Source organism: Canis aureus, chromosome 16 (assembly GCF_053574225.1).
Source record: "Canis aureus isolate CA01 chromosome 16, VMU_Caureus_v.1.0, whole genome shotgun sequence".
Lineage (NCBI taxonomy): Eukaryota > Metazoa > Chordata > Mammalia > Carnivora > Canidae > Canis > Canis aureus.
This window is the reverse complement of record NC_135626.1, coordinates 59,653,975-59,668,826: the sequence shown is the minus strand read 5'-3', so window position 1 is coordinate 59,668,826 and position 14,852 is coordinate 59,653,975. Positions and strand designations below refer to the sequence as shown.

Here is a 14,852-nt window from a genome sequence, read left to right as displayed (position 1 = left end):
TATTTAGGGTTTGTGGAGATATCTTGTTTTCCTGTGAATGATCTCCACAGGGGTTTTTTCATTGTGGTAGAAAACAGCAAATGTTGCCATTTTAACCTTATTTAAGCACACAATTCAGATGTCCATAGGTCCCAGGTTTTTTGGTCTAGCTGCTTTTACACGGGATGCCCACTACCCTGCTCCCAGAACCCCTGCTTTCCAAAGCCCTGACTTTCAAACGAAAAGGTTTCATTGGTTTGTCATGACAACATTTTACTGAGGACACCTCTGCCATGACCGGAGAACTGAGAGGCGCCAGTATTACATGAAGTGACGTGTTTCAGGAGAAATGCATATTGGAGGCTTGGTGGCCCAAAAGATTAGGACGTCCCACTTTGTCGCCATGCTCTGAGACAGCCCAGAGACAGCAGCAGGTACGGATGCTCACCTGTTTCTCATGCTGTCACCGTGAGAATCCGATGCTAAACCAAAGGCTTGGTAAAAGCAGGCCTGACTTGAGGGCAGGGAGAGAGCTCGGGGCACGGAAGGAACTGCTGGAAGCCCTGCCCTCCCGCAGCGGCTGACTGAGGCATCGGTGAGGCACTTAGGGGCCGCCGAGCAGGGAAAGGAGCACCTTACCTCTCTCGACTGCTGACAAACTAGAAACCCAGACTAAGCTATGGGCGTGTGGACATTCATGCCCCTGCTCCCCACCCCACATCCGGTCAGTCCCCCCTGCCAGCTCCCCCAGACCCTGCCTAGAAAAGCAAATGACCCACAGGTACTAACCGAGGCAGCAAGCAGGCGGTGAGTGTTCTGGCCTGCTTGGGCCCTACCACCCTGGCGCACCAAATGGCAAACAGCCGGGGACAAGGCGGCCCAAGTTCCTAAGGTCTACACGTGCCCTCTTTTTTTTTCTGAAGCCATAGGATTCAAGGATCTGTTTTGTTACTGAAGAAACAGTGCCTCGGGCACCAATGCCACAAGTCGTGTCTGACCTCAGAGTCCAAGGCACCTGAGCAGGTCTTCTTGTGGCTGTGAGGGAACCTGTGGGCACCGGGTCTCTGCTGCATGTCAGCCGCTTGCAGCTGCGATGTGTCTGCAGGACAGCCCGTTCCTGCACAGTGGCTCCCAAACTTCTAGAATCCCGGCGCTCGGGCTCCAGATGTGTCTGGCTCCAACTTCTAAAATCTCCTAAGGATGTCAAACTCTCCAAGGGAGGCTGCTGCTCCACATTTCACAGGAAGAAAGAGACGTTCTCTTTTTTAAACAGTTCACATTTATTATTGGTAACAGTAAAAAAATCTTTTAAAGACTATCAGTATTGTATTACCAAGAGTGAGGTAATATGTTTACAAAACATTTACAGAATTTGATATGCAAATAATGAATTTAGGAAGAAAAGTGAGTTAAGACACTAGTAATAGAGGGGAGACCAAAAGAACCCTTAGTGCAGAAGAAAGGCGGAGTGTGAGAAGTCAGGGCATGGACAGTAGGGGCAGAGTCCAGGTCCATGTGCCCGCGGCCCCTCAAGGAGAACCAGAGAACCAGGCGCCGTGTCACTCAGGAGGAACCCTGCAGGCGTCTGCGCAGTGATGTGCTTTGAACTCTTAGAGACGCGTTCGACTCTCTGGGAACAAGACAGTGCCACTTCTGAGGCAACTTAAAACGAACACGTCTTCAGACTGGGGGAGGGGGGAGTGGCTGCAACTCAAAGAGTTCTACAAACACCCTGGGCTGAGGTGGACTGTGGAGGGAAGCGTTTTCTTGGCAGCTGTCAGCAAAATCGCCATCTGAGACACAGAGAAAGAGAGAAGAAAGAGAAGAAAGGGACCATTTTCAGGTCCTTATAATTTAGAAGCAGGAAGCACTGATCGGAAGCAGCCCAGATGCACTAACCAACCCTACTGAGCTTTCTGGAAACAAGGCTTTAGGGGCCAGTGGTGAGTGTTTCTTTTCAAAGGAGACACAGGGCTGTGCCCCAGGAAGGCGGCAAGCACGGAGAGGCCCAGTCTCCGGTGTGCAGGCAGCCTGGGGGCCTCACTGACCAGGCGTTCCTCCCGAGCCCTCCAGGGCTCGCCCGCGGAGCACACACGCCCTCCACACATTGTCCACTCGGCGGCCACCCACCTCCGGCCTGGAGAGCAGATGGGAAGCCACGCAGCCCCGGGCTTCCGTGCCTCTCTCACATGCCAATAACAGCCACGTGGGTTTTGGCACATATCTGTAAAAACACAGCCTCTTCCAACACACGACATCACACATCACACCCTTATCACAAACGCGAACCCAATGCAACATCCAGACAGATCTGCAAATAACTTGCTTTTCCCATAAAAAGCAGAAAAAACGCGAGCCAATCCAAGAATGCCATGCTTTGTAATTGGGAATCAAAAACAAAAGACAAAAGGCAAACCAAGCTCACATTCTGATTTGCTTCTAAGAAGAATCTCTGACAACTTCATCTCACTTTCTATTTGCCCTGTTTCTCACCAACACCCCACAACCCCCGCAGTGCCTCACTCACCTGCATGTGCCCCCACTGCCACTCACGTATGTGCCCTATGTACTGCCACACACACACTCCCATTTGCTCCCACTGCCACACTCACACACTGCCATACTCACACACTGCAACACACACACGCACCCCCCCCCAACTGCCACATTCACATCCACTGCCACAGCCACCCCACATGCCTGCACAGGCAAACACACCCCCACAATCTGCAATTTCCTTCTATGAAGGAGCGGGACTCCCGTAAGCCTCATGCTCTCCTGGAGTGACCACACGGCAAGAACACTGGTCAGCTCAAATGAACACTGGACAATTTCAAAATGGCAAGTGTGACTGAGTCTTCAAAAGAACCTTCTAGTGACCTCAAGGACCACGTGGGTTCTGATGCTATCAAGCTATGAGGAGGCACCGGGAATATAAGTCTACATTGAGTTTAGAGCTAGCATGTGCAGGTAAGAACATACTAGAAGAAAAAGGGAAAGAATCCTTTCCGCGCAAGTTCACATACAGAAAAATCCTGCTCTGAAAGTATCAAAAAGATATGGAAAGGAGGAAAGAGAAGCTGTTTAATGGTGGCGGTACTCTCCTGGCGCTGTGGGGGATCCTCGAGAGCCCCCGGGCCCACCCGCACCCACTGCAGAACACCCGGTCCACCTGCCAGCAGGGCCCGAGCCGGGTGCCGCAGGCTGCCTCCAAGTCCTCCCCACAGAAGCAGTGCTGCTCAGAGGACACATGCCTAGCAGGTAGCCCCTCAATCCACGGGCCGTGCCGGCTACCAGCAGAGGGTGACACTGTGACGTGGTGTGGGGACGAGCTGGCAGTTCCTGCTCCGTGTAGGAAGGCTGGGTCACCTCTGAAGGATGATGTAGGAATTCATCCGCTAATGGACAGAGTGTGAAGGTTGCTGGAAACATTTTTTGCATCAACGTTTGAGACAAAGTCAACCTCTTGATTGTATATAAACTACTTTTCTTTCAAGAGAGCCCTTGTGCTCTGGTTTGATTTTGTGCACACTGTATACAAAATCTATGGCTATGGAGTTGGAGTTAAAACTACCTGCTGAGATAGTCTGGGATCAAGGACTACGTCTGCCGTCTGGAGAGCTATCTGCTACCTAGAGGGTGAGGAGTCTGCACAGTGTGGCCGCCGAGCGGGTGGTGGAGCGCGGCGGGCTGTCCGAGGAGGCGCGCCGTCCCCTCCACGGCCCAGGCACGGGCGCCGCAGCACTACCTGGAGATCATAGAGCTGGCCTGAGACTGGCTGGAGGAGGTGGTGGCGGCGCTCAGCTGGGAGAACCCGCTGTGGCTGGACTCCAGGCTGGTCATAGAGCCTCTGCGGACAGCACAGGGAGCAAGGAGGTGAGGTGAGAGGACCCCGCTGCGGGCCACCCCCCAGCCCGCATCACCCGCCAGACTTCCTGGCAGCCTCTGCTCCCTGTTGCCCACTCGGCCCACCTGGCACTCACAGAGCAGGCTCTCCCAGAACTGCGGTCCACTACGGCCCTGGCCCATGATGACAGCTGGCAGCAACGAACGGCCCAGAGGCCACCCCCGCCCATACCCAAGCCCACAGCAGTGGTGCTGTGATGGCCCCAGTGGGAGGGGAGCCATACCGGAAATCCTCGGAGCCGATCACTTCGGTGTAGTACATCACTTTGCACTTGTGAGACGACACTTGCAGGGAGGCCAGCACATCGTCCACCCGGGGCAGGTTGGTGGCGGCGCACGCTGGCATGCTGTGGAATCTCCACTGCAGGATGTAGAAGCCCGGCCATCTCGTCACGTGTGAGCCCTAGAATGAGTCAGGCAGTGCCAGCTAAGAACTGACTTCCAAGTCCCTACCCTCCACTGGCCCAGGAGGATGTACCGGCAACCTTCCCCGAGTCCACTCGGATTGGGTGGTGACAGCCAACCGACCATTCCAGTGCGTGGAGGACCTACTACTCGCTACCAGAGCCAGTCCCACACGGGCTCTGCCTGCCTGCCTGCCGGCCCTCACCCAGGGGCTGGGCAGGCCTTGGGGAGGGGCTCTCCCCCTCTGCCCGTCCCTAGGACTTGCAGCCTCAGGAGGAGGCCACAAGAGAAGCAGGTGCCTGGTGGGGTGGGAAGAGCTTGGGGGCCCTTCATTCAGCCTTAGGGGGTCAAAACAGATCCTCTGACCAGGTGGCACCCTCTTGGACACGCTCCCAATGATCTTACTAGAGTACTCTGGTTAAAAGCCTGACAATCTAAAGGAGAATGTCAACCTATGAAAATTACTTTCTCCATTAATTCTGGAGCTTACACTATCCGTTATTTATAAAATTGAATTAAATATTCTCTTTTATTCTGTTTCTCGGATCACCGAACACTGAGAGGCTTATCCCCGAACACTCTAAAGGCAGCAAAACCATACATCTATGATGCCAGCCAGAAGCACCTAAGAACTTCTGTTCTGGGAACAAGCACTCAAAGTAGCTGGCCAGATTTTTAAAAACTGAACCAACAGAGCATTTGTAAATGAATGAGAACGCTCTGTGATGAGAGTCAATGGTTTCCTCAGCACACTTGCTCATCTCCCTGCTATTGAGGGTGACTGTCCTCTCCGTGGAAGTCTGGATCCCAGCTGGTCACGCACACAGAATGCCTTCCCCTTCCTTCCACGTTGCTTTTGTGAAGCTAACTTCTGAAGAAAACTCATGCACTTAGATAAAAGTCATGGATTCAGTCCAAAACCACTGCTCAGGTCTGAGTTCCTTGCCTTCAGAGTCTCACTCGGCTCCCTGGGTCCTTCTGACAGTAACTAAAACTGCACACACCCGCCGACTCTCCTGCAGACAGTGCCAGCCACATAGGACAGCAATGAAGCAAAGGACCCTTCCTTTTGAAGACAAAATACCCAAGCTGTAGAGGATCAGAGATGGCTCTACCTGCACGCTTTCTCCTTCTTTGCAGATCAGAGGTGACTCCACCATGCTATAGTCACGGCCCAGCTGCCATACTCTGTCTATAAGCTGCACGTTGTTCCCTCCCGGGGAAGTAATGCTGTGCGCCCCCAGTGAGTCCTTTTTGGGAGGCTGGGGCGACCTCTTGGAGTGGTAGATGTTGAAGACGATGTCCCCTTTGCACACGTCAAAATCCCAAGTGATCACTGAAGAGGCATCCACAATCTGAATGAGGATCTGGAAAAAGAGATTACACTAAGCAATCATGGTAAGCATGAGTACCCCATCCCTTTGCCAACACTGTGGCAGCTTCGTCCCTGGAAGAGCTTCTGGGCCCAGTCATGCGTGTTTTGGAGGGAGGGAGACATGTCATGTCAGCCGTCTCTTGACCTGCATCCACTGTTCAGCTGCCCAGCTTTTCCTGTCTTCCCTCCTCCCAACCAATGGCTCCTGCTCCGTGTCACGTGCCAAGCTCCGTGCTCTCCCTTAGCTATACCTACAGCCGAGATTCCCCACCGCACCATCCTTAGCATTCTGGCACACTGGGTACTGGCTGTAAAAACGCGTTAACAACACAGAACAGAAGTGACTCAAGGTATAGAAGTGGTTCCGTGGATCACTCTAGGCTGGCAAGCACAAGGAAGGTCCCAGAGAAGGTGTGAGCTAAATAAAGAGCATATGGAGGAATGGAAGGAAGCGTTCCAGGCAAGGGAGGGGACATAGACTCACAAGAACGGTGGCAGCCAACACAAGGTGGGGAGAAAAGAACCAGGGGCTGGGCAGGGCAGGGGCCCCGGGGACTGAGTGCCAACCTCAAACCCAAACTTCCTAACGGCGCCCATATAAAGTTTCCCAGCAGGGAATGATCAAAGTCATATAGTTTAAAACATTACTGTGGGAGGGATGTGAGAATTGAAACCAGCTGTAAAAGGCTGTGTACTCGCTCAGAAATTTCAGCCAAAGCCAGGGCCGGTGCCCCCCTCTTCTCGTAAGACCCATCTGTTTGCTCTTCAGCACTCTGCTTGTCGTCAGGCAGACTCGTTTCAATTCCACCACTGCTGCTTCTCACCACAGAAATACCACTCTGGAATTTCCCTAAAGAGCAGATTCCATGGAGCACAAGAGTCCTGTCTGGGAACAGCAACTATCCCGCAGCAAAATGGCTCCCCAGGGGCTGAGCTGTCCCCAGACGCAGCCCCCCTGTGCTGCGTGACAGGCACCCTGCTTCCTGCACTCAAAACAGGGACTCCGACTTCAGCCTTCGTTTCAGGGGCATCATGTCCTTGATTTGTGTTTTACTTAACCCCCAAAGCAAGTTTTAGTGTTCTGACGTAGAAAACTTTCATAAACACCCTGTGACTCACAAAAAACGTCATACACCATGCGGTTCTCTACCAGACAAGAGCGAGTTACCTGAGAGAAATAAGAACTGCATCTCCTCAAGCCTGGTCTCCAAGAAAGGAATTCATACAAATAATCCCCAAGACACAGTCATGAAAATCTGAGCTTTCCCCTACAGAATCTATGAATGAGGCAAAGCAAATCTGTCTCTACTTATTCAAACCCAGCAACAGTACCCACCTGCCCCACAAGCGACGGGCTGGCCATGGGGGGACACACACCAGTAAGGACAAAGGCTATGGCAGTAAGGGGCGGGCTCCAGCCACCACCATCGGCCTGAGCCCCCCAGCCCCTAGTGCATTGAACACTGGCTCAGAGCCCAGTGCCACCACCACCCTCAGCGACAGCCCGAGGCACAAACAAGCTGCCCAGAGCTCAGGAAGGGAGACATGGCTGTGAGCCCTCACAGCTCAGACCACTCATGATGTCACAGGACACACAGCGTTTGCAAAACACAGGAATACTCTAGCCTCCACACCAATTGTGACAGAAAGAAGGGAAAACAGAGATGTGCTTTTTCCTCACTCCATTTGACTTACAAAAATGGGCAAATTCCTTAAAAATATAATCGAAGCCCACTCATGAAAAAAACCAGAAAATGAACCCAGCCCTATATGATCATTAAATAAACTAAATTTAAAGTCAACACTCAGGCAGCCCCAGGGGCTCAGCGGTTTAGCATCGCCTTCAGCCCGGAGCAGGATCCTGGAGATCCAGGATCAAGTTCCACGTCAGGTTCCCTGAATGGAGCCTGCTTCTCCCTCTGCCTGTGTCTCTGCCTCTCTCTCTATGTCTCTCATGAATAAATGAATAAAAATCTTAAAAAAAAAAAAAAGAATTAAAAAAAAAATAAAGTCAACAGTCTTCCACAGGAAAGACCTTCCACATGCCACTCATCCCTGTGCTCAGGGCTCTCTGGTAAAGCCCAGGGCAGGAGGCCTTATCTCCTTCAATGAAGAATTTTACCTCAACTAAAGATTAAAAAAAAAAAAAAAAAATCAACAAAAATCTAAATACAGAGACCAGAAAAAGCATTTGATTCTTCTAACGTAAATCCTACTGGGGAGCCCCGTGGGGAGGAGGGTCCCCACCCGCCACCCCGCCAGGCCCTGAGTGCAGACGGCGCAGGCGCACCTCGTGCGGGGCTCCTTTGAAGACGCTGGCCGACTGGTAGATGGTCTCGGTCCAGAGCCTGAGGTCTTCGTTCTCCAGCTCCTCCGCAGTCCTGTACAGAGACTTGGGCACCAGCCCGCCCTCGGGCACTTCACACTGGGAACACAAACACGGCAGTGAAAGCCATGCACACAAGAGGGGCCCTCTGAAAACCAACACCCCGGCAGGCACCGCGCCCCCGGCCACTCGGGGAATGGCACCCACTGGCAATGTCGTCACAGCTTCTGCAGGACTTGGCAATATACATTTTTAAAACTTCTGAAATATCCATGTCTTTCTTTAACTAAATGACAAAGCTGATTTCCCACAGAATTTACACTACTACGTATGAGGTATGAGGTACTGGACTCCCTCACTACTGCTGCTTCGTGGAAAAACCACAAGCAGTTACTGTGCTGTAGAGAGAAAACATGTTAGGAAAAGTCTGATTCTCAGGCGACTACAGGCATGCGTTTATTGTAAGCAATTACAGTTAATCTATATATAACCAACAAAGAAAGCTTTGTGTCTATGCCGAGTCAGAAGGTCAGTCCACTACACCAGACAAAAAATAACAACGGAGAGCCTCTTCTGAATCGTGAAATGGGCTAGGTCGAATTAGAATCTGAACACTTCATAAATTTCTGAATTGACCCTGACCTAGTGACTCAATCCTGAAGTCCAAAGAATCCCAGCACCCCGTGCACCGTGGGCTCTGGGAGACGGTGGACAGAGCACACATGCACTACCACAGTCTCCAGCTAGCAGTGCAGCACGACGTCCCACTAGAAGACCCCACACTCACACGGTGCATGAACACAGGAGCAAGGAGGGCGGGGAGGAGCCTCAGCGCCGGAGCCTGGACCCGTGTGGACAAGTGAGGAGGACTCTCCCCACGGGGAGCACATAATGGGGGTCAGTGCCTGATAAACGCGGTCCGGTTTGCCACAACTCAGGTCTCCCTCTGCTCCAGCTCACTACTGGGAGGACCAACCACTTGGGACCATTTGTAACATGAGTTTGTGGGTCGCTGCACAGCTGACCTCACAGTTTAACCTCATGGCCTTCGGTAAGGGAGGGTCCCATGACCCTCACACTGCGTCATGATGACGCCTGCAACAGCAGGATCAAGGCCCTGGAAGCTGAATCCAAATGCCATTCAAAGTCCTCTAACCAACCCAAGAGACCTGAAAGCCCAGTCCGTTAGCTAAATACATGCATTGAATCCAGTGTGGACACATCTCAAAGGACTTTATTACGAGGATGACAGAAGTCCTCTAAGGAGAACCAGACTCCTCTCTGCATTCAGCTGTCACTACAGGAAGCCAGCTGGGCCGCTAGCAGTGTCTGTCTCCTTCACCCTCATGTCAGCCCATCATGTCCCGGGGCCCGTAAGGACCTCAAGGACCCTTCATCACAGCTCAGGGCCCTGATGTGGAGGTGGCTGCCTGATAACTTAGCAACGCCATGGATACAAACCCCAAATTATAGAAGGGAAGTAATTCCCTTAATGTGCCCCTTTCAAGATGTTATCCTTATTTATTGTCAAGGGGGAGATCTTGCAGAATCATTTTGAGTCTTTTAAGTGTTTTCATAAAATGCACAGCTCCTCCAAACAGTTACAAGAACGTGATCCGCACAACACTGAGTGAATAAAGCAAGCTGCAATCCTATCAGGTTCTAAAACAAATTCTCATTAGTATTTAACATCGAAGAAATATGCACATTGTCAACAATTTACCTAACTGGCTCTATGTAGCTTAACTCTGGGTCAGAGAAATGTCAGCCAAATAAAGAAAAACAACAATCCAAACTAAAAGTTCTGAAAATCATTTGTACCAACCATCACCCACCTCTCCTACCCTATAAAGCAGCCAAATGTATAGCTGCTTGCCTAAATACATACCATGCACTCCCCACTCAGGAAATCTGGAATGATCTCTTTATCAATGTAGTCCAGCAGGCCTCCAGGGCCCTGGTAGTCATTTCCTGCATAAATCAGGAATTTCCTTCTGGTGTTGTCATCAATGAATGGACTAACCTGTAAGTAATGAGAAAAGACCACAGAGTCATTTTGCTTTGCTGTCTGATTTCCAAAGATTAAAATTACAATGCGATGGTAAAAGTGGGTGGGGGCAGGGGCAGGGGCAGGGAGTCCGATTCCCTTTTTCCGTGAAGTCTATTTGTGTGACAAAAGGAATCTTGGGAATTCTTTCTGCCCTTAAAGGACCTGAAAAAGTGTATATCTTTCCAGGGTTGTTACTTCCTGACTAGTTAAGACGAATAGTCACAGACTCGTCATAGACTCGTGGATATGAATGCATGTGTACCTGCCTTCTAAATGGCTAATTGTTTCTTCAAAACAGCATCCACACCTACCAGCGTCCAGAGCACAGGGAACACCCGGGGAGCACGAAGAATAAGGAGGCGGCCGAGTGTCTCTGGGTAGTTGGCCTCCACCACCTCTATGATGCGCAGCAGGGCCTTCACGCCAGGTCTCCACAGGTGGCGCATGTTCAGCCCCTCCAGGTCCACCAGGCAGGTCCATGAACTGCAGGGGATGCACACGTGTGAGCTACTCACTAGACAGCACACTTGCAAACCATGTCCTAAGCTATTTTCTCTCTGATATTATGACACAGTCATTTATATCCATTTCCAAAAATATACTAGTTTCTAAAAATTAAAGTGTCACGAATTATATTTCTATCTACTTGTGTGAAGCACACGGGATCAGTGTGGTAGGACCAATCCCTGAGACATCAAAGCCTCAATGGCTGACAATTAATAACAACCTCATTCAGACAGGCTCATGACCCAGCAAACAAGGTGACATGCTGTGCCTGACATGCTGAGCCACCTCTACTGACCCAACAAGACAAGAATCTGGATTTTTAATGCACAGTGTGACTGAACTGCAAGCAGCTTTTCTTCAACAAATACCTACTGAACCCAGCAGTGTCTCAGGAGCTGAGAAACAGCAGGAAACGGAAAACCCTCGAAACTCTCTCCTGTCGCAGTGGAACTTCTGCTCTAGTTAACCTGCTATGTGTCAACCTCTGAACCACTGCACATTTTCCAAATAGTTTACCATAACTCCAGTGTGGTTTAGAAATACAGGATAATTTTCTTGTGCCCCTGCAATTAAAATCAAAACCAAAAACCAAACCAAAGTCAACCTGCAGCCCTGTGCTCCCCAGGACGGTGCAGACTAACCACACAGGCCGACCCCCTCAGACTGAGGTGACAGCAATGACTCGCTCAGGATTAGAAATACCCAAATCCAGCACCTCTCCCTACCAACCGACATGGTTATCTATCTTCTACCTTCTGGAACACTGCAGAAAATGGGAAGCTAAAAATCTAAAAGCCTAAAAATCAAACCAGATTTTGATCCTGAAAGTCGATGGGAAATATTTACCTCACGTTCTCAAGAAACTGGAAGGAAAAACAAAATCATCATCTACCTGATAGGTCGACCGAAGACTTTTGTATTTTCTTCACATCGTCTCAGCCCTTCTTCGTTTATGGAGAGAACCTATGTGCAAAAGAGCCATAAAAAGCCCAGGATTAGTCTAAGTAACCCCACTGTGTCAAGTTATGCAACAAAATGACAATCATACAACCCATTTTAGGCAAGCGTCTCAACCAGAGGAGTCATCTGTTTAGATTTTCTGACACATTCATACACACAAAACATATCCCAAAGACTCTTTCTCTCCAGAGAGTGAGCTCTGTCCTTAGGACAAAGGTGACAGCTACGTCATGAGAGATCAGAGCTAGGCCCCACCAGATGGGCAGAGAGGGCGTGACCTCCTGACCTGTCTTCAGAAGAAGCATTTGGAACAGCTGGAGGTCACTGGCTGCGATGGGGGAACATTCTAATACTACACGTACTATCCACGAGAAAAGGCAGTTTAAGAGCTGACTTGAAGTACGGCTAAGGGGAACCCTTTGATTTGGATTAACAAGTGCTTCCCCTGGAGACACGGTCCATGCACATCTTTATGTGCTTACAGGTGTACATGGGGTTCTGCGTGTGTAAGCACTCACATGATGGCAGGGGCCAAGAGAATATATAGATGCCAATGGCAGATATTTGAAGATAATGGGATTATAGGAGTTTCTTTTAAAGTTTTTATTTGGGGGACGCCTGGGTGGCTCAGTAGTTGAGAACCTGCCTTTGGCTCAGGTTGTGATCCCATATCCGGGGATTGAGTCCCTCATCGGGTTCCCTGGGAAAAACCTGCTTCTCCCTCTGCCTATGTCTTTGCCTCTCTCTCTCTGTCTCTCTTATGAATAAATAAAATCTTAAAAACTAAAAAAAAATTTTTTTAAATAAAGTTTTTGTTTGGTTTTTAATTTAAGAACATTCTTCTCTTCATAACTAGCCTGTGGAGGCTGAAGTGGGAGGGGAACCTAGAGTTCAGCAGGCAGGAAGTATTTATAATTGCCCAGATAAGAGATGTTAGAACCCTCACGTAAGGAAATACTGGGCAAGAATACTATGAATAGGTCTGATCTGAGCTCAAAAGGAGAGAAGAGGTAAGGGGCCAATCCAATGGAACAAGGGGACTCAAAATTGGACCCACGAAGTCACCTTGAGTGGCTACACAGATTTTTGTTGATGCTTCCCTGTGAAAACATTTTTATAACTTCCATGCCCTCTTTTGGAATTTTAAAAATATATTAATAGATCTTCCTTTCTAATTACAAAAGCACTCTATGCTTGCTGTAACGTTAAGTGTAAGACTGCAATCCTGCTGGTAGAGGAAGGGGTGGTGACCTCCCCAAGAAGGCACTTACATATCGCAGCAGAGCCTCCTCCCCGAGGGCTCTCACCAAGCCCTTGGTATCCATCTGCCCCAGCCTGAGCACGTACAGTGGCCGCCCGTCTGCAGGAGGGGAAGGAAAGGTATGATCACCATTCCTGACGAGAAGCTGACAGTACAACCCTAGGAACCTTCCCAGTCAGAAGCTGCTGTTGGCTGTGTGTGCGCACAGGAGATTCCCCCGACTGCCGTCCCCCTGCCCAGGATGAGCAGCATGAAGCGGAACCCAGCCTCTCATCTGGGCCTAACCACCAGGAGTGACCGGGGCCGTCGCTAGGCTCAGCCTCCTCACTGAGACAATCAGGGCCTTGGGCAAAGCCGGCTCTCAACAGCAGGGAGACCTCAGAAGACCTACAGACTTTTTTTTGTGAATGTGGAGTATTTTAAAATTTTATTTTTTAGGGAAAACAAAAAATTTTCCCCCATTTTATGGGTTATCAAAAAGTTAATGTCTACTAGATTTTTTTTTTAAAGGCAGCTTCCCTTGATTCCCACCGGAGCAATCGGGCTACATGAGGGTTTTCAGGAAATGTTTTAATCCGTACCAGCCAGCACATGTTGGCTCTACATGTTTATAGCCTGGAGGTCCAATGGATGGAAACTGAGAGAAACCTCACTCATTACACAAATAATGCACTGTCATCACGAGCCAGCTACATAGAGGGGAAGATGATCTTGGGGGCCACGGTGTCCCCTGCAGTCAGCAGATCCTCTAGAATCTGGATTCCTAATATTTGGTGCCACAGGAGCAGCAGGAAGGACAGCAAGTAAGACTTGTCTCCTGTTGTTAATGGAGGGCTCGTTCTGTATATCTTGAGATATACAGAGGCTGAGATATAAAGAGGCTGAAAGTTCCCTTGTATTCATCAGCCGGTGACCTTCACCTCCTAGGGGAATCTGGGTCTATATCTTGTCTTTGCACTCCCAAATCTTGTTGAAAGGAGTATTGATTGATTTTTTGAAAGGAAGATTTATAAAAAGCATCTCCCAACATTTACAAAATACATTTGTTAATGTTTTACTACTTCTGAATGGCGGGAAAGTAGAATAAGTAGATGTTTATAGTAAGAACTGACAGAGCTACAATTAATCTGGAAGAGTACGAGAGATGCAGTCCAGAACACAGACAAGTCAGAGCTGTTCCGTTCTAGAAGAGTCTGCCTGGAAGGGGCAGGGGTCCCAGGGTCCTCCCTGTCTGCAATTCTGCTCTGTCCACTGTCCGGCACTGAATCAGGAAACAGAGCGCACCTCTGGCAACGCCAGCATTCCCACCCAGCGTGGTACGTAAAGTGACCCAAGCGGACTGTGCTCCCCCACACCGCCCTTCGTCTGAGGACCATCGCTTCCTTGGCTTCTGTGTTGCTTCCTGTCCAAAATGGAACGGAAATTCTTCACTGTTGTGAGGGAGAAAACCTGGCTACATATTTTTACAGATATTGTAGGGGTTGAAGTTATAAAAGTTCTTTTACTAACACTGTGTTCCTGAAAACACTGCCCTCAAAGTTGCAGGCTTTTTAAATCAATCAAAACAAAGTCCTCGGGACTAAGAAAGGAGGTGAAGAAACCTGGCAGCCAAGAGACCATGCACGGAGAGAAAGAGCACACAGCCGTGCTGCTCCATGGGGGACACCGGGGACTCCCTGAGTGTTGGAGGGCCGGGTGGGGTTGGCCATGATGAATGGGAGCCACTTTGTTCAGGTGGGGGTGGGGTGTGTGCCCGATGCCTTCACGGGCCCCTCAGACTCCATGTAACAAGGCCTGGAAGCACGTCCTCAATGCCCAGCTCACCTTTATCATGATGGTGCCAGCCTCCTGCATAGTAGTCCTGGAGGACCTGGGGAGGGCTCCAGGTGTCAAGAATGTAGTCCACCTGGTGTTGCTTTCGCCAAGTCAAGGACTGACACATGATCTCTCTGGCTTTGTCTATGTTGAAGTCGCGGGCACGTAAAAACCGAAGAATATGCTCATCTTTCGGGATCTAGTAAGAGAAAAAAAGGTTTCTAAGCAATGTTAAAAGTTGCTAAGGGAAAAAAACCCAAGTTACTAA

The 14,852-nt window shown here is 49.9% G+C and overlaps 1 protein-coding gene across 2 annotated transcripts in view; it reads right to left on the bottom strand.

The window, feature by feature from the left end:
- Window positions 1-1,235: 1,235 nt before the first annotated feature.
- The window catches only part of SEC14L1 (SEC14 like lipid binding 1), a 56,533-nt gene continuing 42,916 nt past the window's right edge, over window positions 1,236-14,852 (bottom strand). For both annotated transcript variants that reach the window (XM_077854379.1, XM_077854380.1), the window contains 10 exons: window positions 14,594-14,783; window positions 12,780-12,868; window positions 11,441-11,511; window positions 10,353-10,524; window positions 9,880-10,014; window positions 7,956-8,090; window positions 5,406-5,657; window positions 4,110-4,288; window positions 3,728-3,829; window positions 1,236-1,772 (listed from right to left, as the gene is read on the bottom strand). In XM_077854379.1, coding sequence (XP_077710505.1) covers window positions 1,757-1,772; window positions 3,728-3,829; window positions 4,110-4,288; window positions 5,406-5,657; window positions 7,956-8,090; window positions 9,880-10,014; window positions 10,353-10,524; window positions 11,441-11,511; window positions 12,780-12,868; window positions 14,594-14,783 — 1,341 coding nt within the window. In that variant the 3' untranslated portion in view covers window positions 1,236-1,756. The remainder of the gene's footprint in view (window positions 1,773-3,727; window positions 3,830-4,109; window positions 4,289-5,405; window positions 5,658-7,955; window positions 8,091-9,879; window positions 10,015-10,352; window positions 10,525-11,440; window positions 11,512-12,779; window positions 12,869-14,593; window positions 14,784-14,852) is intronic.